General features: G+C 51.3%; 1 protein-coding gene across 16 annotated transcripts in view; it reads right to left on the reverse strand.

Annotated features, from left to right (window-relative positions):
- The window catches only part of MYO18A (myosin XVIIIA), a 150,165-nt gene that overhangs the window by 11,307 nt on the left and 114,623 nt on the right, over positions 1-24,235 (reverse strand). For 9 of the 16 annotated variants that reach the window (XM_083587349.1, XM_083587358.1, XM_083587356.1 and 6 more), the window contains 13 exons: positions 22,752-22,875; positions 21,793-21,993; positions 18,536-18,646; positions 14,639-14,743; positions 14,378-14,524; positions 13,143-13,256; positions 12,458-12,574; positions 11,829-11,912; positions 11,563-11,700; positions 8,369-8,554; positions 6,445-6,584; positions 5,034-5,078; positions 47-169 (listed from right to left, as the gene is read on the reverse strand). In XM_083587349.1, the coding sequence (XP_083443475.1) occupies positions 47-169; positions 5,034-5,078; positions 6,445-6,584; positions 8,369-8,554; positions 11,563-11,700; positions 11,829-11,912; positions 12,458-12,574; positions 13,143-13,256; positions 14,378-14,524; positions 14,639-14,743; positions 18,536-18,646; positions 21,793-21,993; positions 22,752-22,875 (1,635 nt within the window). The remainder of the gene's footprint in view (positions 1-46; positions 170-5,033; positions 5,079-6,444; positions 6,585-8,368; positions 8,555-11,562; positions 11,701-11,828; positions 11,913-12,457; positions 12,575-13,142; positions 13,257-14,377; positions 14,525-14,638; positions 14,744-18,535; positions 18,647-21,792; positions 21,994-22,751; positions 22,876-24,235) is intronic. The other 7 variants (XM_083587351.1, XM_083587359.1, XM_083587350.1 and 4 more) reach the window with 1 other exon arrangement.

Below are 24,235 nucleotides of genomic sequence, written 5' to 3' on the forward strand. Positions count from 1 at the left end.
AGGCTGGGGAGGGGAGGGGAGTCCTCCCAGGCCCCATAATGCTAACCTGCTGCTCTTCAGGCTGCCGTCCTCAGAGACCGTCTTGGAAGACCCCTTGTTCTTGGACAGCCATGACTTGACACCATCCACACGGTCCTCGAGCTCAGAATCGACGTCCGAGTCGCCCTCGCTGGAACAGGAGGGAGAAGGGCTGCATGAGAACTGTCCTTCCCGGGGCAGGCGCCAGGATCATATTCAACATGCACAACAAAGGTACTTAGGAGGGCCAGCCAAGAAAGAGTTAATCGGCAGTCGAGGAGGAGGGACCCGCCCCCAAACCTCACCTGGATTAGAGCAGGGTGCCACATGCTGATGAACGGGACTGGGGTTTAAAAACCCTTGGAACACCCTCCTGACCTTGGCCAAGGCCAGAGAGAAAGGTTAACTCCACTACTGAAAGGGTAAGTGCTGGAAATCGTAAATGGGGAGAATTGCTGCCAAGAGGCACCTGGTAGGCCCCTGTGAGAACCAGATGCTGGACTAGAGAGGCCCCCTTTGGCCTGATCCAGCAGCCAGGCTCTCTTATGCTGAGGGGAGCTGGATGTGCCTGGACGCAGGCTTTGCCTCCTGTAGTCTGCACACACACAACTTTCAGCCCTCGGGTCAAGAAGGTTTTCAAAACAACTCAAAAGCCTACAGGGCCTTCTTTGCCAGAGGTGAAGGCAGGAGGAGTGTGCAGGATAGCCTTTCCCACCCTGGCACCCCTCCAGATGTTTCAGAGTCCAAATCCTCCTCCTGGTGCACCTTTGACTCTCTGGGTGAGGAAAAACTGCCGTCTCCGGCAGCTTAAACAAAGCTGCACCTGGAAAGGGCCCAACCTGGCCAAATGTCAGGGGCATGGGAGAGAGGGCTGGTGAGGTTTGTGCGCCTGCACCATTCTCCATCCCTGAAATGTATTTTAAAGAAAAACGTCGCATGCCCACTGGCCTGGAGAGCTGGAGAGAGACGGAGACGGAGAAGTCTGTGCTATGCTGAGATCCATCACCCTACCCTGCGGAAAAGGAGATAGCCGACAGCCTCTTGAGCCTCTCCGTGGGTAACTGCCGAGCTGCCTTCAAGGGTCTCCAACCGTCAGCTTCAAGTTATTTTTGTACGCCACGATGTCATTCCCGATTCTCACAATATGCTCCTGCCTTTGAGGATCTGCTTAGAGCAGTGCGCCTAGGAGACCCACGATGGTGCTCAGGAAAGCAGCAAGCACAGCTCTTCCCACCTACTGGCTTAGTGCTTAGGATCTGAAGCTCACTGGTGTGACCTTGGGCCAGTCACTGCCTCTCTCAGCCTAACCTACCTCACAGGGTTGTTGTGGGGCTTATTTAAGTGGGGAGAGAACTATGTACACCGTCACGTGCTCTTCGCAGGAAAACATGGGATATAAATGCAGTAAAATAAACCAACCAGCCAACCCTGGATGACCTCAGGCTACCTGACAGCGGTACCCCTTTCTCCCCCCCCCCCACAGTCAAATCCACCCCCCAAAAAACTCACTTCTTCCACAAGGCCTCTCTCACCCCACTGCAGCCTCCAACCACAATGAAGTTAAAAGGGTGTATTCTATTTGCTTCTCCCTTCTCCATTCCTGGAGACTGTAGTTTGTTGAGGAGGCTAAGAAATTTCTGTTTGCATTCTCAAGGAACACACACACACACACACACACACACACACACACACACACACACCCCATAGGATCCCTACAGGGCCAGAGATTCCCAGCAGAAAAATTAGCCATCTTTGCACCAAACTCCCATGTCTTTGGAGGAAAAGGAGCCGTATCAGATAAGCTGGTATAAATAAGCCACCTCCAACCCCCACCCCTTGCTCGTTCATATCATAGAGATATTTCCCACAGGGGAGGCTCAGAACGGGACTGTGCAGGGAAAATTGAGGATGTTGTAGAGGGGACGAAAGGGAAGAATCTACAAAACGGTGAGAAAGAGAGAGACCCCTCAAGGCGAGGTACATCCAAGAGGGCAGGCCCATTAAACCTTCAAATCCCCCAAGAGCTGGCTAACGAAAATAATCAAAGGCTCGTTCCTCTGCCAATATGATGAGTTCAGCTCATTAAAAGAAAGGGGGAGGGAAAACCTCAGAACACCTTTCCTCTCCATCCACCCCAGCCCAGACTCCTGGCATCCATCTCCTCCCCCCACCCCAGCCCATTGCCAGTTGAATTACGGGCCTGAAAAGATAATAAATGGTAGAGACAGCAGGCAGATGTTAAGGACAGGGAGGAAAGGGGGATATTGCAGAGCTGCTGGGGACAGGAAAAGGGAGCAAAGCTTCCTTTCTCACAGCCCTCCACCTCCTCCTCTGCCAGAGCATCAGATTAAGGCAATGGTGGGGAAGAGCTACACTCCGCTGTCCCCTGGTAAACTGGGAGTTTAGAGGGCCCCGCACAGCAGCTACTCGGCTGGGCAAAGATTTATGGCCGCAAGCGAGCCGAAACACCCCCCCCCCCCGCCACAGGGTAGCGAGGCCTGATTTATATGGGCACGTAAACACAGCCCCCATCCGGCTTAAAGTCTCTAAATTTATAGGCAGCGTCCATAAGTGTATTGATTGCCTCGAGCACGGAAAAGCACAGTTGTGCGTGGGTTTTTTTTTTAAAGGGGGGGGGACACAGGAACTATTCCTACACATTTAGAGCCGTCCCCGTATAAATCTCTCCTCTAATACAGGGGCTGTTTACCGCTTTCATTAGGATTACGGCAATAACAAGTGCGTTTACGAGCAGATCGGGGTGTTATTTCTCATTCCCACCTCGCTGGGCTCAATAACTCTTTGCCTGGTTTTTCAGGGAGCTAAGTGGAAGGACCGTGGGGGAACACCCCCGCCCCTCCCACTAACCCCCCCCCAGGAAACTTTGCAGGAACAGCCTCTACATCTCCCCCTCTTAATGGATATCTAATGTGAACTTAAAAATGAACGCTATTCTTCATTTCCTCCGTCGAGGGAAGAGCATGGCAACGGGCAAGCATCTCTCCTGAATCCGAATCTCCCTTGTTAAATTCAAAGCAACGAGGTCCCCTTGATTAACCCAACATCTCCCTCTCTGGGAATAAATGCCAGGAGACAGGGTGTTTTTTGGGTTTGTTTTGTTTGCTCGGGAGAAAGAAACAAACCGCAAAGAAATCTAAGGAGCCCCGTAAACAAACTCAGGGGGGCAGCTGAGATTTTAAATTGTTGGAATTAAACCTCCCGTCAAAGGCAATTTATGTCCAGGCTGGCGTTCCATTAGTTAACTGGGATCCAAATCACCGGGGAACGAACAAACGCAGACTGAACTGTGGGGGACATTAATTGTGTGTGACAACAAGGCTCTAGCGGCCCTCTATCACTGCTACACAAGATTACATTTATCATTAGCCCGTATAGATCCTGCCACAGCCACAGCCAAGCCCATCTTCGGCTCGGGGAGGAAAGAGGCTCTGCCATCACAGCCATCGCAGCAGGAGAGCCAGGATCCTGGGCTCAGAGAGAAGTCATGGGGGGTGGCACGCAGAATTTTGTCCAGGTTGTTGGAATTTTTGGCTGCTCTCTGTCCTATGATGAGCTGAGTTATTCCAGGTATCAAAAACTCTGGATGTTCAAAAGCATCTTCCTGGTGGACGTCTCTGCCCCACCCCCCTTTCCAAGCACCTAGAGCGAGGCAGTAAGGCAATCATTCAAAAAGAAGGCTGAAGAAGCCCACCCACCCATTTAGCACACGATTCTCCACAAGGCTGCACTTCCCTGCAGACCCAGCAACAATCTCATACCTCCACAGTTGGAGGCAGCAAGGCTTCTGAATACCAGCTGCTGGAAACCCCAGGAGGGGAGAGGGCTCTTGCGCTTGGATCCTGTTTGCCATGGGGGCACCTGGATGGCCACTGTGAGAACAGGATGTTAGACCAGCAGGCTCTTCTGAGGTCCTCACAGGACTATCTCACCCACTATGTAGCCTCACACCCGGTGGAACCACCCAACATGGGGGGTCACAGCCAATACCCTTCTATGCAATCGGTCTGCCTGCAAAGATTCTGCAGTGCACCCACACAACAATTTTGAAGCGTTTGCTCAAAAAGTTGTGTGTGTAATGCCAGTAAAGCTGGTGGGCTGGATCCTCAATGCATCCACTGCTCACAGGGGGACCACTTGGACAGGTGTGCCCACTGGGAGCATCGCCAGAATTCACCAGAACGACAGGTGATCCAACAAAAGAACTGGGAGGGAGAACCGAAGGAAAGAATTGGAGGAGGACTACTGTGTCTCTGCGGTACAGAGCATCTGCTTTGCGTGCTGAAGGTCCCTCGTGCAATCCCCACTGGCATCTCCACGTAGGGCTGGGAGAAAGACTCACTGCGTGAAAGGGCTGCTGCCAGTCAGTGTAGACAATACTGAGCTAGATGGATCTGAGTATGCAAAATTATGACAGCTTCCTTTGCTCCTGTTTAAATCAACCCTTTTTTTCAGAACGAGGGCTGTCAGAAGCAGTGTGTCCTGTTCTGCTGCCTTCCACAAGCACTCATGGGATTTCAGGCAAGATCTTGCCCCAAATGGCCACGATCTCACCCCAGATCAGCACCGATGAGAGCACTGCTTCTCTGGGTGATCAACTTGGGAGCTTCTGCAGCCTGAGGCAGTAGCATCATGCTGCCTATTGGCTGGATCGGCCCTGAGGACTAGAATCTTACTTTATCTCGGGGGGGGGGGCATATATGGAGACAATACTCTCCCCCTCCAGGATCAGAAACCAAGCAAGGCTCGACCCAGCAACCCCTTCTTCACACACAAATCCCTCCCTTCCCATCCTACGATTAGTTTCCCATTTGGGACACAGCAAACACAGAGTTAGAGCATACCAGGCCAATGCGCACGCAAGGAAGGGGGGCATGCAACTACATTGTGGGGGGTGGGGGAGGCCCTTTGGCCCCCCACCCCCCCTCCGTGGCATGCTTGAGGTTAGAAGTAACAAAGGGGTTACTAGAAACCAAGGGAGAGAAACTCATCCTCACAGCTTATTCCTGCGCTTCTGGAACTTTGTCACCATGTCCTGCAAACTGGAGAACGGGGGGAGGGAGGGGGGAATGGGAGGGGGAGAAAACAGGCAAAATAAACACCACAGGAAGGCGGGACAAGGATGAGGGAGAAGGGAAGGGGGGCAACCAGAAACGAGAAGCGTAGCTGGGAGAGAAGAGCGTGACAGGGGGACTCGCTCATAGAATCGTAGAGTTGGAAGGGACCCGAGGGACGTCCAGGCCAACCTCCCGCAAAGCAGGAAGCGAAAGACTTCCTGATATGTAACCTCTGTTTGAAAGCCTCCAATGAAGGAGAGTCCATCCCCTTTTGAGGTAGACCATTCCATTGTAAAACAGCTCTTACCGGCAGAAAGTTCTTCCTGATGTTTAGTCGGAATCTCATTTATTGTCATTTGAACCCATTGGTTTGGGTCCTCCCCTCGGGAGCAGCAGAAAACAACCTTGCTCCATCTTCCATGTGGCAGACCCTCAGATATTTGAAGATGGCCACCACACCTCCTCTCACTCCCCTCTTCTGCAGGCTAAACATGCCCATCTCTTTCAACTGCTCTCTGCAATAGTTTTTGATGGGAACTGCAAATGGGCGCTGAAAATACCCGGATGTAGCCAATGCCAGCCCTCCTGAAGAGCAGGCAGGCCCACGGAAAACCATTTATATTGGCTCAATAACATTATATGGCTTGAATCCAACTCAGTGTAGACCCAGTGAAGTTAATGGGCAAGGCTAACTTGGGCCCAATAATTTCAAGGGGTCTACTCTGAGTACAGCTTAGTTGGATACAACCCCTATGCTTCTTTTCTTTTTTCCTTTGAAAAAGTTTACTCAAGTTATAACAATTACCCACTACTGTATTTTATGTTTCCCGATAACAGCTATTTTTTTTAGTGTGTAATTTCATTAAGTATCAAAATCTGTTGAGCATTTAATCATCATCATCATCTGATTTTGTTACACACTTTACCTTACCCAGGGCAACACAAAGTGACTTGCTAAGCCCAGGTGGCTTAAAAGGTGTTCGGAAGATGAGCTTATTCCACAACCATTGATGATAATAGTTACACAGAGCCTCTGTGTCCAAGGGCAGTCTACCTCTGGCTGTCCACAGCCATCACGCCCCGCTTGGGAGCTTCCCGGAGGCAACTGCCTGGCCACCTCTTGCCTTGGGCCCATGGTGGGGAACATGGTGCCCCCCAACTGAGGCTGGACTTCTGCTCCCAGCAGCCAGCACAGCCAATGGCCTGGAATGGCAGGAGCTGCATGACGCCTGCAGGTTCCCCACCCCGACAAGAGGATTTTGCTTAATGCTCTTATATGAGGCGAGGGCTACGCAGCGACGCCTAGAAGGACAGCTCATTTGGTTGCTCCCGGTCCCCACCCATTGCCTACCTGTTGATGAGTTCCTCGTTGTCGTCACTCTCCATCTCGTCCTCGATGGCGGCCTGCAGGTCACCGATCCGCTTGAAGGCCAGCTTCAGGTCTGACTGCAAGCTCTGGTTTGCAGCTTCTAAGCTCTCCAGATCCATCTCCTGGAAAAGGAAGAGAGAAGAGAGAATGACTCTGGGAGGGTAACAGGGCCCTTGCAGATCCCGCTGTGCCGTTCTCCCCCACACATGCAAGTGGCCCATGCTGCTACTGCTGGCCACCCAGCTCTCTGGTCTGTACAAGCAGTGGCGGGGGGAGGCAAACCTCTTGCCCATCACTAGCAAGTGTTCCTGCAGGGGTGTCCCAGCAGGGTGGGGCTCCATCAGTTTGCATGGAGCAATGGTGAAGCCAAGGGTCTTGCCCTAACCAAGTGTGCACCCAAGAACAGGGGGTGGAGGAAGAAACCGTTAGATCTCTGCAATAGTTCTGCAAGACCAGCCTGTTGGCTCAAGCCCATGGCCCATCTAGTCCAGCCTCCTGTTCTCACAGTGGCCAGCCAGATGCCTATGGGAACCCTGCAAGCAGATTCAAAGGCAAGGGCAACTCTCCCCTCCTGCTGTTTCCAGCAACTGGTATTCAGAAGCATTGCTGCCTCCAACTGTGGAGGCAGGCAGAGATATCATGGCTAGGAGCCATCGATAGCCCTCTCCCCCTCCATGAATGTGTCCAATCCCCTCTTGAAGCCATTCATCAAGTTGGTGGCCATCACTGCCTCCTGAGGGAGGGAGTTCCACAGTTTAACTATGCGCTGAGTGAAGGAGGTCCTTTTTATATCAAGGATTTCTGACTCCCAACCATTTAACAACAACGGTGTGTTTTCCCTTCCCACTCCTAAATTAGCCTGCCAAAATGAAGAAAGCTAGGAAAGGCTGGAAGGAGGTGGAGGAACCAGGAGAGGCTTTTCTTTTAGATGGAACGCCTGCGAGTTCATTTCTGGTTCTCAAAACACTGCTGGAAATGCTTAACCCTGCAATTAACTTGGACATAAATTTGCACTTGCGTAGACGGCTTAGCCCAGTTGGGGGGACGGTGGAAGGGCTCGGCTCCATCCCAGACCCTCCAGCTTGCACCTGGCTCTGCCCCACCTCCCCCACAACTACTTTGCATTTGGCTCTGATTGGTGGGCTTTGCTGGGGGTGCTAGCTAGAATAAAAATACACAGAGCAGGGAGGGAAGGAGAGGGAGGGAAAGGGAGGGAGGGAGGGTGGTGGAAAACCTGCCTTTGAGAGACTGGGTGGAACAGGAAGAGGGTTCATGGTGAGCCATGAGAAGCCAGGAGTGGTCTAATGAATGGAGGGGGCTGCAGCAGGTGTAGAGCAGCCGAGGGTCCACTTCTGTTTAAGGAGGATATTGACAAGCTGGAAGGTGTGCGGAGGAGGGTGATCAGGATGATGAAGTGTCTGGAAAGCAAGCCTTATGGGGAATGGTTGAGGGAGGTGGGTCTGTTTAGCTTGGAGAAGACTGAGAGGTGATGGGATAGCCATCTTCCAATATCTAAAGTTCTGTCACATGGAAGATGGAAGATGGAGCAAGCTTGTTTTCTACTGCTCCAGAGAGAAGGATCCAAACCAATGGATTCAAATGACGAGAAAGGAGATTCTGACTTAAGGAAGGACTTAGGAAGGACTTTCTGACCATGAGAACCGTTCCCTAGTGCAACAAACTCCCTTGGAAGGTAGAAGACTCTCCTTCATGGGATGGTTTTAAGGAGAAGTCAGGTGGTCACCTGCCAGGGATCCTTTAGCTGTGATTCCTGCATTGCAGAAGGTTGGATTAGATGTCCCCCTAGGGTACCTTCCACCCCTACTACTCCGTAACTCTGTTCCAGCAATGAAATGGGCAAGGCGGATGTCCCCATAAAGCCACACACACGCTTCCCCCTCCATACCAGTTCGTGCTTCTTGCGACTGGCCTCTGCCTCCTTCTTTGCCAGCTCAGCCATCTCCTCCTTGGTGTCCCGTAGCTGGCGCTGCAACCGCTTGTTCTGCTCCTTCTCCCTGTTCTCTGCTGCCGTGCGCTGGTCACGCTCCTCTGTCAGCTTCTCCATGTTCTCCTTCAGGCGGGTGGCCAAGCTCTGGGGAGGGCGGGCAAGGGGAGACAGAGGAGTTTAGAAAGTGGTCTTTTATACCAGGCTAGGCTACTGGGGACATTCAGCCCAGTGTTGTCTACGCTGACTGACAGCAGCTCTTTGGGGTCCCAGGTGGAGAAGAGGAGCCTGGCTGCAGCTGGATCAAGCCAAAGAGGGACCATCTAGTCCATCATCCTGTTATCCCAGTGGCCAACCAGATGCCCACAATGGGAAGCCCACAAGGCAGACCTGAGCACAGCAGCAGTGCTCTCCCCAGAAACTGGTATTCAGAGACATTAATGCCACCTGATGACGGTGGAGGCAGAACACAGCCCTGCTGGCCAGCAGCCAGTGATAACCTTATTCCCCTCTGTGGAGTTGTCCAATCCTTTATAAGAACATCAGAAGAGACCTGTTGGATCAGGCCAATGGGGGGTCCACATAGTCCAGAACTCTGTTCTCACAGTGGCCAGCCAGATGCCCCAATGGGAAGCCCATGAGCAAGACCTGAGCACAAGAGCACTCCACCTGCGACTCCCAGAAACTGGTATTCAGAGGCATTAATGCCCCCAACAGAGGAGGAAGCAAATAACCATCGTGACCAGTAACCAATTTTAGGCTCATTCATAGAGAGAGATAAGACTACTCCCTTTAAGAGTCCTGCTGGATCAGGCCAATGGGGGACCTATCTACTCCAGCCTCTGGGCCAACCAGATGCTCCAGGGAGGAGCCCACAAGACCCAAGCACAAGAGCACTCTACCTGTGATTCACAGGTATTCAGAGGCAGTGGGGGTAGGATATAGTGGGTCACACAGCGCATGGTTGAACTATGGAACCTGCTCCCACAGGAGGCAGTGATGGCCACCAGCTTGGATGGCCTGGGAAATGGACAGATTCACGGTGGAGAGGGCTACTGATGGCTACTAGCCACAATGGCTAAGCTCTGCTCCTGAATACCAGTTGCTGGAAGCCACTGGAGGGAAGAGAGCTCTTATGCTCATGCTCTGCTTGCAGGTTTCCCACAACAGGCACGTGCATCGCCACTGAGAGGAGAAGAGAAAGCTGGACTAGATGGGTCCCCTTTGGCCTGATTCTCCTTACATTCTTATAGTTCGCTGGAGGCTGGTATCAGGATAGCACTGAAACGAGGCACCTCCCTGACCTCTCCACCCTTGAGAAGGGGTGAAGGTACCCCCACCGTCTCCCCGCTCCATGGCAGGTGAAGATGAGACAGCAGCGACGTGCAAGGGCTGGTGCATCAATATTCATCTGCTGCACATAATGGCAGCAGACAGCGGCAATTACCGGGGCCGGAGCTCAGGAATAAGCGTTGCCCAATCGCTCCCCGCCGAGCACTAATGGAACAAACGAACCCGGCACTATGAATTTACATGAGGGGGGGTGGGAGGGAGAACTGGCTCGAGGGGGAGGGAGAGAGCGGAGGAAAGAGCAGGGGGGCGGCTGAGGAGTTGCGCCAGAGAGAGAGAGAGAGAAGGAGAGAGAGAGAGAGAAGGAGAGAGAGAAACTTTTTTCCCCAGGCGTGGGTAGAATAATCAGGGGGGCTTTGGTGAATTGGAAAAATAGATTTAACTTTGTGTGAAGTAATTACAGCATGTAATGTAGGGAGAAAAATAGATTCCATCCTTTCAAGGCAGCCGAGTGCCGTCCCCTGCATATTTATGGGGCTGGGGGGGGGAGGGGGTGTAGAGAGGGGAGGAAGAGAAGGGGGAAGCGAATAATGGTACAGAAATATTAAGAGGGAACTCTAAAGCTTCTCAGCTCCCTCGGCGGGAAAAGGAGCTGCGACGGTAGAATATCAAGCAGGGCACTTAACAGGTGCAAGCAGAAGCAGAGAGACAGAGACCAGCCTCCCCAAGGTGGCATTTGTAGGGCCAAGGACGTGGGGGGCAGGAGCAGGAGATTTACTTGCCAGCTGAGGCCAGGGCTATGGGGGAAGAGGACAGCAGGAAACTGATTATTTGTAATTCACAGACCAAACACATCTCTCTCTCTGCTCTCTCTGGCTCTTGCAGCCCACAGGTGCTTTGAATTTTGCACCTCCCACCATTCTCTCTGCTGCCCTTTTGTCTCGCGCAGGCTCCCACCCACCCCAGCCAATCTGCTTCCCTGAAAACGGCTCCCTCCCACCTCAAGGCATTAGAATGCTTGTGCACATGCTGTGACATCACAGCAACTGAGCCAATAGGGGGAGGGGGGACAAGTTTTTCACTCATCAAAGACCGAGGAGGAAGAGGTGTGAGTTAGGGGGCAGGCACTTCTCACACGGGAACCAGAAGGAGGTACACACATGTACACACCATGGCAGCTGTGGAGAGTTCTGTGCGTGTAGAAATCAATGCTTTCCTTTTAAAATACTCGGCTGGGGAAAGAGCAGGCCTCTGCTTTCTTGCATTTTAAAAAGGGGAGACGTGGTAATTTGCACGCTGGGTGCATCCCCCTCTCCACAAGTAGTTGCAGGAGATGCATGTCTTGTTCTTGGTGGTTTTGCACTTTAGCCCAAACAACGTAACGCAAGGCACCACATCCTAACCTGAAGAATGAGCACAGCTCCGGATTGTGGGTGGGGGGAGAGACGGAAGGAAGGGGAATTGAGCAAGGCACCCAGAAAGGACCACGGTGACTGGAGACTCTCTAAAGACTCCCTTGGAATCTATCTGATGTGATTTTAAAGTTCTGCATGGACTTTTAAGCGCTTCTTCCCACTTTCAGGGGCAGCTCAGAACACAAGACTCTGTTCCAGATAATCTGACTCCAAGAGAGAGCGCAGCCCACGCAGCTTTGCCCCAGCGCCATCTGAGGGAATGAGAGCCCAGCAAGAAGCAAACCTTTTGGAGCCGGGTCTGAGCTGCCCTGGGGAGATATTTCGCTTCCTAGGGTCTGCAAGCCCAGGACCCGCTCGCCTACGACGAACTCCACCGCACTAAGCAAACCCTGCTGCTAAGGATGCTCTGCCGGCTCCAGAAAACCCTTTCCCCGGCTCCAGATTCCTCACCTCAAGGCGCTTCACTTGCGTCCTCTCGAACTCCAGCCGCGTCTCCAGCTCACGGATCTTGGCCTCCTGCCTGCTGACCAGGGACTTGTCTACCATGGACTGCTCGACAAACTCCAGCTGGCTCTGGAGGCCTTGTAGCTGGAAATAAAGAAGGAAGGGGCTGTCACTCATGGTGGTGGATGGTGAAAAGGGAACCACAGTCCTGCGAGGGGTTAAGAGGAAGAGGGGCAGCTGACTTCCCCCCCCAACACCCCTCCAGTGCCTACCTTCTCCTGGAGCTCTTGCTTCTCTTTGTGGGCTTCCTCCAGCTGTGACTGAAGGTCATTGATCTGGGCCAGGTCCCGGGAGGCCTGGAGAGAACAGAGGATTTAGAAGCCAGCGCTGGCAAAGCTGAGTCCCAGAGATTCCCACCACCAACACCTCCCTGTTAAGAGTCTCCTGCCAAATCCCCTGAAGAATGCAACTTATCATCTCTAGCTAATAATTATTTTAGCTGTGCAATAATATATTTTATTCTGTTTTGTACATTTTGCAATGCCTTTGGCTAGACAAATAATATAGATAATACAATCGAAACAGGACAGTCCCTACCCTCAGGCTTACAATCTTAAAACAAAAACAAAAAACCACAATATGCAAGGTAAAAGGGACAGGGAGGGAAGAGGGAAATCAAAACTCAGTCGCCAGTTTCTAAACAGCTGTTCCTATAATGACCACCTATAATTTGTTCCTGTAACGTTTAGCAACCACAACTCCTATTTGCAGGAGTTACAATCAAACTCATATGAATCTCTCTGAGGTGACAGTTAGGGGAGGGGGGTTCAGGGTGGGGTGGGCAGAGAGGATGCAGTGAACGCGTCTGCAAAACTGGGGCAGTGGTGGGGGAGGGGCTCACCTGAGCGACAGCCGCCTTGTGCTTCTTCATGAGCTCGTTCATGTCCTCCTGATCCTCTTCCAGGCGGCTCTGAACCTCGTTCTTCTCCCGCTGCAAACGGCTCAGCTGCTCTTCCAGCTGGGGGGGGAGGGGAGAGAAGTTCAGGAGTGAAAGGTGAGCTGGTGTCTAAGGATTCCTAAGGTTTCATCCCCTGCTAGAATGACCCCGCAAACCAGAGCTGGGAACTCTCTTAACTCAAAGTGAACACACCTCTCTCTGCCCTCATTTGCTGGGGAGCATGGTCTCTTGCAGACCAGCTTTGGAGGAGATGACACTGAAGGCAGATGGCACATCCTGAGATGAGAGCAATGAAGTCGGGTTGGAAGTGCCCTTGCTCAGTTCAATCCAAAAGGCAGCTTCGCCTCCCCAGGGGCCAAGCTCTGAAAACTCGGTCTGCAAGGTGGGTGGGGAACCCAGCTGTGCTTGGCATTGATTGGCTAGTGCCCATGCCATCCCCAAGAAACCACACACAAACCTCCAGGCATTTTGTACTACTGAGCATTCTAGTTGGGTGGGGGAGGTAGAATAGGGAACATTATATGAAGAAATAAAGGCGCCAATGATCAGAGACCACTGATGTGCCAGACCTCACAGCACGAAGGATTACTTAAATTAGTGGGAAGTGATGATGGTTCGGGGTGCTTACCGCTCCCTTGGCCTTGGATAGGTCATCTATCTGCAGGTGCAGGTCCTCGATCTCCACCTCCATGGACTTGCGAGCCTTGACAGCAGCTGCGCACGTGAACTCTGACTCCTCCAACTGCAGCAAGAGCCCCCATGTCCCAAGGGGGTAGTGACAATTAGGACGACAGCCACTCACTCCCAAACCTCACTTGTCAGCCTTCCAGCAAAGCCCCCTCACTGACACCACAATCTGTCCACTATACAGCTTGGGCCCAGGCTACCTGAAAGAGCGTATCTTCCTCTAGAAGCCTGCCTGGGTACTAAGATCATCAGGGGAGCACCATCTCTCAGTCCCACGAACAAGAGAGACATGGCTGGTGGTGACACAAGAGACAAGGAGCCTTTCCTGTGGCTGCTCCCCTATTGCGGAATTCCCTCCCAAGAGAGTTCAGACTGGCTCCCTCCTTGCTAACCCTCTGCTGGCAGGCTAAGACTTTCCTTTTTAGGCAGGCCTTTGAAAACTAAGGAGCAGATGAGGCTGGTCACTGGGCAAAGTGTATTTTGACTGCTGGCCCTAAGCATTTCCTGATGTATCCTAATTATTGTTTTTAACTAGCTTGTTTCTGTTACTTTGTATTTTATAACTGATGCTTCTAAACGTCGTAAGCTACCTTGAATCCCAACTTAGGAGAAAAGGATATCAATACACTTAATAATAAAACAGTGACATTATTCCCCTGGGGTGTCCAGGCCTGGTTCTGCCTCTTGAGGTGGCGGTGTTTTGAGGCCTTACCAGGCACTAAAAACCAAAAGCCTTCCTTGCAGGGACCCTGCAAAAACCAAGCGTGGCCTTCGGCCAGATGTTCAGAAAACTTGTAGGAGTTTTATTTCGTTTTAGTCAATTATACTGTGGTTTCAACTTTTCATATGTTTTAAATTACAGCCGATTTTTGTGTGAGTGATAATTATTTTATCTGTTTTTGTGAACCGCCTCTAGTTTTTTCCTAAAGCAGTGTATATTTTATTTATTTATTTATTATATTTATTTATGAAATAAATAAATAATAAGAGCCGGCCTGAGTGGAGAATGATGAAAACCCCTGCAGGGCCAACAGCTACACAGGACTGTTGGGTCCATCCAGCTCAGTATTGTCTCCTGAGTCTACTGTCTATTGTCTACCCCCCCGAAAGAGTTTCATTCATTTCTCTGCCTGCTCCCCCCACGCCACCCCCATTCTCAGCCCCCTCTCCCAGCACCTGGTTCTTCAGCTGCGCAATCTCCCGCTTGCTGGGCGCGTTGTTCTTCAGGTGGTCAAGCATGACCTGAGCATCGGACAGGAGGGCCTTGGTACGCTTCAGATCCTTGCGCAGCCGCTTCTCCGTCTCAAAGTCCCGCTGGCTGACCTGGAGGGTTGCAGGGAGGAAGAGGAGAGGTGTGAAGGGGAAAGGGCGAGAGGGGGTTCTGCTACAGCAGCCCTCGCCCACCCTCTCTTCCCCTGCTCCCGCCATCGTCCGTACCTGGTCGCTGACGGCTGACAGCTTCCCTTCCAGATCCCTCTTCTCCCGCAGCACCTTCTGCTTCTCCTCGTACTCCTCCTCCAGCTGCATCTCCATCTGCTTCAGCTGTGGGGTACACAAAGCAAGCAGAGGGGTCCTGAGGGGGTCTCCCTTGGTGGACCTGGGGAGGCAGCTGCTGCTGCTGGCAGCCTGGGGGTCATTTCCAGCTCTGTGTAGCACTCCAACAGAGGAATAGGGGGCCTTCCTAATGACTTCCAGTCTTCCTTAACAAACTACAGCTCCCAGAATTCTTTGGGGGAAGCCATGATGGTTTAAAGTGGTATCATGGCACTTTATAGCACAGGTGTATTCCTCTTGGAAGCTTAAAAAAGCACAGCAAGGTGGAAGCAAGTCCTGCTTCCATGTCCTCAGCACCTGGTTTTCAGAGGTATACATACGGCCTCCAAACAGGGAACAGAATGTCACATGAACACAAAAGTTCAAAACATTTCAGAATTTGTAATACCTTGGTGCATGAATGGATTTTCCCAGTAGTGATGTATGGAAGTGAGAGCTGGACCATAAAGAAGGCTGATCGCCGAAAAATTGATGTTTTTGAATTCTGGTACTGGAGGAGACTCTTGAGAGTCCCATGGACTGCAAAAAGATCAAACCTCTCCATTCTGAAGGAAATCAGCCCTGAGTGCTCTCTGGAAGGACAGATCCTGAAGCTGAGGCTCCAAGACTTTGGCCACCTCATGAGAAGAGAAGACTCCCTGGAAAAGACCCTGATGCTGGGAAAGATGGAGGGCACAAGGAGAAGGGGGTGACAGAGGACGAGATGGTGGGACAGTGTTCTCGAAGCTACCAGCATGAGTTTGACCAAACTGCGGGAGGCAGTGGAAGACCGGAGGGCCTGGCGTGCTTTGGTCCAGGGGGTCACGAAGAGTCGGACACCACTAAACGACTAAACAACAACAACAACAAATGAATGGATGGATGGAAAGACAGTGGGCAGCATTACGAGGGGAGGCCTCCTCACAGCCAAGGGGGAGGGCCCTTTAGTGACCCTAGGCCCCAGCCATGTGGGAAGCAGACCACCCCCTGGAGAGGAGGCCAAACGATTCCCCCAGCTGCATCCCCTGCACACAGGGCCATGACTAAGAGCTGCTTGCCTGCAGCAGGCTCTCAAGAGGAGCGAGCTCAGGAAAATGTTCATTTAGATAATTGCAGGTTCGTGCCGGCCAGGGCTGTGTCACTCGGCTAATGGGATCAGCGTAGGCAGAGAGGAAATCACGCTGTGGGGGAAGAGTGACTGATCACACTGGTCAGGGCCAGGAAGGGTTTGGCTGGACAGAGAGACCAAAGGCAGGAGGACTGGAAGGGCACAAAACTATCAATCCAAGCAGCACAGAGGCCTGAGCCCTTCTCGGCCACCATTAGCACTTTATATCTAAAAAGTAGGGGGAGGGGGAGAGGGAAGGAAGTAGGAGACCCCAGCCTGCTTGGGTTGCAATCTCCCAAAGCATGGACCTCTCCTCCCAGATGTCTCAGGGGTGAACTAAATGCACTCTGCATGTGGTCCAAGGCACTCTCTGCAAACTATTCATACTTTGCGTGTTCCAGGACAGAACCGTGGCACGGAAAACCAGCTCCACAGCCTGGCCCAGATTCAAATTTTGCTTCAGCTTATTCAGCAGCCTCCTAGTACTTTTATTATTATTTATTATGTTTATTAGTCACTTGTTACTCTCCGAGCCACTGACATTTAAAAGCATAAACATATTATACCATAGTGAAAAAGAAAGAAATGGATCATATAAAAACACTGTGGGTGGTATGCAACAGCAGGCCTCTTGAAGTTAATGGCCATTAGGTTAATTAGGTTCATTCATTTCCAAGTATCTACTCTGAGTAAAACTTAGCTGGTTACAACCCTACAATTGGAAAGAAGAGACTTTATCTCCAATCACAGCAGCAAGTGCTCACATCAGAGCTGATCTGACAAGTGACTGACAGGTGGGTGTGATATAGACAATAAGACCTTGTTACCCCCACAACAACCACTAAGACTAGAATCATCTCAGTCCACCAAAGACCAGGAGAACGAGGTTAAATCTTTACCTGGCACCAAAACAGTGTCTGCTGCTAAGTTGCCGTGTGTGTGCTTGTGTTTAAAATCAATCAATCAATCAATCAATCAATCAATAAAATGACTGACAGTGGCTCTCCGGGATTTCAGGAGGAAAGGGTTTCAGTTGAGGGGCTTCCTGGCTCACAGCTTGGTTTTCCAAAGTGAGGTCTCTGTCTCTCTGAACTCCAGAGTCAGGCAGAAAGGCTTTGCTAAATGAAATGAAAACTCAGCCTTGCTGATGACCTGAAGGCAAAATCCATACTTAGCTTCTTGAAAAGGGTAAAATCAGAGCTGCTGGTGGTGGTGGTGGTGATAAGGGACCCTTTGAACGAGGGCCTTCCCCCAAAAGACCTTAACGGCCCCCCTGGCCTCAGGAAAACAGCCATAACACACTCAAATGGAATAATTCTGCAAACATCCTTGTTTTCTGCCTCCCTCAGGAGCTGAATGCTTCCCGGTATTGACTTGTCCTCCGAGTGTGAAATTTCATGATTTATTAATTTTCAGAGAGAAAGAGAGATGCACCTTGACTCTCAGCCAGGAAGTCCCCAATTGAAATGCTTCCTCCAGGGCAAAGCATGCTCCCGACCTCTGCCTCCCTTCGCCCTTCTCTGCAGCCAAGGATAGTTACACTGACCAGATTGTTCCTAAGGATCGCTGAGATGGTTTATGTATGTGCAAAATGCAGGGCTATATACATGCAAAGTGCGGCACTTATGTTCTAATGTTTTCCATCTCTGTGTGTGCCTTGTTCTAAGGCGAAGGAGGGTGGGGATGCTAAACAGCTGCCTGGTATGTAGCAGGAAGGCAGAACCAGGAAACGGGAGGGGAAATTGCCTTGCGCCACAGTCACTTCCTGCTGCCAGCCACCCTGGAGCTTGGGCTCCTGCCCTGCTAATTGGGAACAGAGGCTGATCCCCTGCAGCTCCCAGGAAGCAGCATATTTCATTTCAAGGCCTTGCTGTGATGAGGAAGAAGCAGGGCCCAGAGGACACCCAGAAGGGGCTTCAAATGGCAGCAAGTGCCCCCGTTACTTATAGGGGTGTGTAAGGTAAGTCTCACGGAAAAGCCTCAGCAACCCAGGGGCTTCTTTCTATCCAGTGCCACTCCTATCCACTGAAAACAAGGGTCAGTGGCTAATTTAGGTCCATTGATTTTGATGGGCCCTGTCAGATTAAAACTGAGTTGGTAGCTCCTTTACTGAATGTGTGAACAGACAAGGTGGTAACAACCGAATTCCAATCCAATACAAGTCTGACACTTGGCCAATGTATGTCTTGAATCTCTTTTAACTTTTGCTTTTAGCAGACACTTGTCTGCAGCATTTTTTTATGCCTGGATCACCAAGGCATCAAGGAAGTGCTTTAGAGTGCCCTATTTCAACTTCTACCACCTTGCACGCATCCTACTTCATTGCTGACAAGCCCTAAGTCCTTTCTCCTTTACTTTAATCTGACTGTTCCTGCTGTAACCAAGTACTATGAATATGCTTTTGATGTGTGGATGACATTAAACTCTCTGGGGAAGGGGTGGGTGGAAGGTCAGTGGCTGCCGTTGGTGAGGAGTGGGGACTGATGCTTTTGAGTTCTGAATAGAGTATGATTTTACTCTGTATATATATCTATGTGTTTATATACACACATACACATACACACATACACATACACACATACACATACACATATACACATACATATACATAAAATGAGAGAACTGTATTGGGATACAAGCCTGGGCTCTCGGGCTCCTAAAGGGCTTGGGAAACCACCCACAGCCTTTCTCACCTTCTTCTGGCAGGACTGCCTGATCTCCTCCACCTCCTCATCACGGCTCTCCACTTCCTTGGAGTGCGTCTGCCGCAGCCTCTCCATCTCCATCTCCAACCGGAGTTTGGCCTGAAGGGTTGGGAGAGAAGGAACAGATGAGACGCCCAAAGGAGGAAGGCTCGGACTTTGCCTCTCTCTCTGCACAGGCCAGGAAGGGTCCATGGCAAAGCAGGCAGAGCAAAGGGAACAAAGGGAAAGGGACATCGCACTGCCTAACCTGCTCACATCCCCCACCCACCTACAGCAGCAAAACCTACAGCAGCTCACATTCCCCACCCAAACGAGATCAGTTTTGCTACTGGAGGGCACAGAGCACAGCAGACCTGGCTGGCTCAAGAGATGTTCCCCTTCCCTTCTTCTTTCCCTCCTTCCCTGCACTGATCTACACAAGAGGACTTCTCTTCCCTACTCCACCAGGACCACAACCTACCGGTATTTGCAGGGAAACCCAACTCTGTCCATCCCCATGCAGGGAACCACAGGAGGGCAGAATGCTGTGGTGCTCAGGTCCTAGCTGGCTTGATGCAACAGGGCTCATTTTGAGGTTCATAAGAAATATAAATCGGATTTTAAATAATGTACCTCATAAGGGCTGCATCTAACTACCTTTTTATCTCGGAGCAGGCCCATTGAAATTAATACCCTAAGTATTCGACTTCAGCTGGGGAGGGCGGGATATAAATAATTATTATTATTATTATTTTATTATTTTTATTATTATTATTATTATTATTATTATTATTATTATTATTATGATGATGATGTTAGTCATGTCTATTAATTTCAATGGGTTTACTCTGAATAGGTACTTCTGGATGCGAACGGGATCCGTTCCAGAGCCCCATTCGCATCCTGAGTAGAACGCAACCCACGTCTGCGCGTGCCGTGATTTGCCGCTTCTGAGCATGCCCGTGACATCATTTTGAGCTTCTGCACATGCGCGAGTAGCGAAACCCGGAAGTAACATGTTGCGTTATTTCCAGGTCGCCGTGGAGCATAACCTGAATACGCTCAACCTGAAGCATATTTAACCTGAGGTATGACTGTACTAAGATGGACTACAACCATAAGAACAGCCTGCTGGATCAAGCTCATGGCCCACCTCATCCAGCCTCCTGTTCTCACAGGGGCCAACTAGTTGCCCCACTGGGAACCCCACCATTGGGACATGAGCGCAACAGAAACACTCCCAAACTGCGATTCCCAGCAACTGGTGGGACTGGTGTTCAGAGAGGAACCCCAGGTTTCTCTTAAAGCAAGGGTTGCTAACCTGCAGCCGGAGCACAGCATCCATTATCTCCCTGGTCACTGAGCCATGCCACTTCACACACAGCCCAGCACACACCAGGGACTAGCACCCTGAACAGACCAGGAGCCAAGTCCTTTGGGTCCAGAGGTCAAAGGCAGAGCCACGCGGCCAGCTCAGCAGCAAAGGCTCAAGAACTTGCAAACCCTTTGTGGGCTCCCTGCCAGACCTCAAACAGATTTCCAAGTTCAGTCTTAAGTCCCCTGCTATAAGAAGCTGAAGTATTCGGAGGAAAGGGGGCTATATAAGCATAATAAATAGAAATAATAGTGAATACAGGACTGCTGGGAAAACTCAGCCAGTAGAGCATGAGACTCTTAATCTCAGGGTCAGGGGTTCGAGCCCCATGTTAGCCCCAAAATTCCTGCATTACAGGGGGATGGACTAGATGACCCTTGTGGTCCTTTCCAACTCTACAATTCTATGCTTCAGTTTGGGGGGACACGACCCGAGCCCACTGCCCATGCAGTAAGCAGGGAAGGCAGAGACCCTTCAACACATCTCAACTTGGCCCTGCTGGAAAGCTAATTGCCGGCCTTTGCCTTTGTCATTTTCAGTCATCAATATGTATATTTTGTATATGTATATGCATATACATATGTATATGCAAGGCTGTCATCACGCGCCCTGATTAGGAGAATTGCCCCATGGCAATCCTGGATTTGCGTAAAGAAAAGGGGAAGCTCTAGGGCAGGGTTTCCCAAACTTGGGTCTCCAGCTGCTACTGGGCTACAATTCCCATCATCCCTAGCTAGCAGGACCAGTGGTCAGGGACGATGGGAACTGTAGCAGCTGAAGACCCAAATTTGGAAAATCCTGCTCTAGGGTGTTAATGCAGCGGGGAATGGCAGGGGTAGTTGATGAAGGGAGAGAGCAGGGGCCCAGCGCCTAGTAAAACGCTGTCACGGGGAAAGCAGAGCAAGCTCATTTTCTGCTGCTCTAGAGGCGAGGACCTCGAGCAATGGATTCAAATTACAAGCAAGGAGAGAAAACTATCCAAAGGTAAGAGCTGGTCAACAGTAGAATGGACTCCTCCAGAAGGTGGTGCGCAGAGGCTTTTAAACAGGCTGGCTGGCCACCTGCCAGGGATTCTTGAGCTGCGACTCCTGCATCACAGGGGGGTCAGACTAGATGACCCTCAGGACCCTTTTCAAACTCGACAATCCTATGATTCTATGTGCTTGCCCCGCTCTCCAGTCCCCTTGCCATCCCCCCCACATGACATATACACTCTTTCTAGAGAGAGAGAGTTATCTCAAATAGCTCGGCGCAACCTCGCCAGTCCCATCAGCACCACCTGTACTCTATCACACTTAAAAAGCTCTTTCATTTAGCTGGTGGGAATGAAAGGCCCACCAGCCACCGCCGCCACCAACCAAGAGGCAGAAAGGCCGCTGTGGGCTCTCGCATTGATCTGGTTTGTTTTGCCAGCCGCTGCCATCTTCCCCCCTCTGCCTGGCTCACGCTGGGGCAAGGCCACACTGGGAGCAGCTGGGCACTGAGCTGCGAGCCAGGCCGGCGCACAAAGCTCTGTCGCTTGGGGAGCACAGCAGCCCCTCTGGATCAATGGCTCTGAAAGGCAATTACTTACTCGCCTTGCCGCCGCTGCCTCCGCAGCCTGCATGGCTGCGTCTGCCTGCCTGTCGGCACCTTCCGGAGTCGCAAAGGCAGACACCTCTCCCTCTCCTGGGGCCGGCTGCCGAGGCTCCAACCAGCCGAACTGGAGCCGCAGCAGGAGAAGAATCACGGTGGCGGCGGCAGCAGCAGCTCAGGTGTGTGAAGGGAAGAGGACGGGACGGCCCACACACCCCTGTGAAACCGGCACACCCAGAAAACCGGCAGAGCCAGAGCCGGCAGAGAGAGAGAGGAGAGAGGAGGAGGAGGAGGCCCCGCCCGGACCAGGCCTTACCTGCTCCAGCATCTGGATGGTGCCTGCTTGCTCATCCAGCTCCTCCTCCTGGTCTTTGGCCTTGGCCTCCAGGTCCCGGAGCTGCTTCCGCACCTTGGCCAGAGACGCCTCATCCTTGGACTCCTGGGAGGAGAGGTCCTGCAGCTCGGCCTCCAGGGACTCCACCTTCTGGGTGACGCTGGTGATGCTGGACTCCTTCTCCTGGGAAGGGAGGGAATGTTTAAGTGTGAGGCAGGGAAGCTCAAAAGCCCCAAGCAACCCCTCATGAGACAGGTGCTGCTGCTCTGGATCCCAAGAAAAGGCCATCGGGTGAAAGTGGAGGGAGAGTTTTCCTTCAGAGCAGACAGCTTAGGGAAGGACCCTTGCTGGGCTGAAGGTACCAGAAGCCACACAGCTGAGGGAGAGCTCCAGCAAGGCCCTTTCCCAGCCTTCCCTGGGAACACAGGAAGTTGCCTCACACAGAGTCGGACCATTGGTCCTTCTAGCTTGGTATCAGCTGTAGTTTGGCTTCCTGTCATTCCCAGAGATGTCGAGAATGGGACCTTGGGCTTCCCGCATGCAAGAAAGGTGTTGTGCTGCTGAAGTGCAGCCATTCCCCAAACCAGACCATTCTTCCATCATACTCAGGACTGATGACACTGACCAGCACTGGCTCTCTAGGCCTCAGTGGCTCTTCCAGCCCTGCTCAGAGACACTGTTGGGGACTCATGGGACAAGAAAGGAGATTCTGGCTAAACATTAGGAAGAACTTTCCGACACTGGAATGGATTTCCCCTGCAGGTGGTGGACTCTCCTGTCCAGGGTGCCTTAGTTGAGATTCCTGCATTGCTAGGGGTTGGACTAGACAACCCAAGTCTATGATTCTGTGACTGAATCTGGGACCTTATGCATGCAAAGCTAGGTCCTCATTTCCTTTGGGGGGGGGTTCAGTTTTCAACGCTGCAGGACAGAACACCCACCTCAAGCTGCTGCTTGAGGCTGAACACCTCGGCGATGAGCATGTCCTTCTCACGCCCCAGCTTCTCCCGGCCCAGCTTCTCACGATGGGCCTCTTCGTGGGCCTGTGAGAGCTCGCTGTCAAACCTGTGGGTGAGAGAGACACATGCGCAACTCAGAGTCTGTGCTCTGCTGGCTGAGGATACCTAGCCTGCTCCCTCTGCCACCTGGGCTGCAGCAACAGCTGCCTTCCTCCATTCCTTAGTGCAGCTCCATCTGCTGCATGTTTAATTTAATATAAATATGTATACGTTGCTGTGGAGGGGGGGGGGTGTCCGCCGAAGCAGCTCTCAAACGTAATTTAAAAAACACAAACAATAAACTGAAATTATGAACCAACAACAACTTCACTAAAAGCAACACAGCAGCACCGTTAAGAAAACTCTGGGGACAAGGCAAAAACAAGAGCATGTCTAATTTAACAGAACCATTGTGGTGGTGCTTTCTGAAGTATAGGAGGGCAGAGTTTAAGCAAGACTTCCAGGGCCTGTGTGCCAGTGAAGGTCTTGCTCCACATTCGCACAAACTGTGGCTCAGATGGTGGCAGGGCATGGAAGAGTCTCAGGACTCCATACTGAGGTCCAGCTGGGAACTGCCACCACTAGGTAAGAGGCTGGGAGGCCCCTGGGCTCCACCCTGCTCCCAAGAACATCACAACTATTAACTATGGAACTCCCCTCCACAGGAGGCAGTGAGGGCCAATAACTTGGGTGGCTTTAAAAAAGGATTAGACAAATTCATGGAAAAGAAGGGCTATCTGCCACCACAGCTGGAGGCAGCACTGCTTCTGAATACCAGTTGCTGGAAACTGCAAAGAAGGCAGATTGCTGTGACTGCTTGCAGGTTTCCCTGTGGGGCATCTGGTGAGAACAAGATGCTGGACTAGATGGGCCACCGGCCTGATCCAGCAGGCCCTTCTTATGTTCTTAAATCGGGAGCATGACAGCGTCTGTCCTTGAATTAGGGCCCCTGCCGAAAGAAGCTTGTTCAGGCCCAAACCATAAACTGAGAACGTCGGTTTGAGAGCTGCTCACATGCACCTGATCTTATCCCAGCAGCCAGAAAAGCAAGAATTTTGCTTTTTAAAAAGTTGTTTTTAATGAACTGCTAATACTTCCATTTTTGATGGGTATTAGAACCACAATGGCTTGTTTCTGGAGAGATCTGAACAAGGCCAGTATTTATTTCTGGTGTGGGAACTTGCTTTATTAGATAAAGCTCAACCCACAAGCTATGCACTTCCAGGGAAAAATGTTTTTAAAAAATAAAAATTGCAGAGGTTTGCTTTCTTTTTATTACATATGTCAATAAGGAAGAACACGGTCTGCTTATCAATGGATTTGGTTGATTCAATAATATATGATATTATTGCTCTCTAAGATGCATCCCACCAGTAACACTAATGGGTTTTATTTTATCCCATGTTTAAAAGCATACTCAAACTTTT

Source organism: Podarcis filfolensis (assembly GCF_964270895.1).
Source record: "Podarcis filfolensis genome assembly, chromosome: 15".
NCBI lineage: Eukaryota > Metazoa > Chordata > Lepidosauria > Squamata > Lacertidae > Podarcis > Podarcis filfolensis.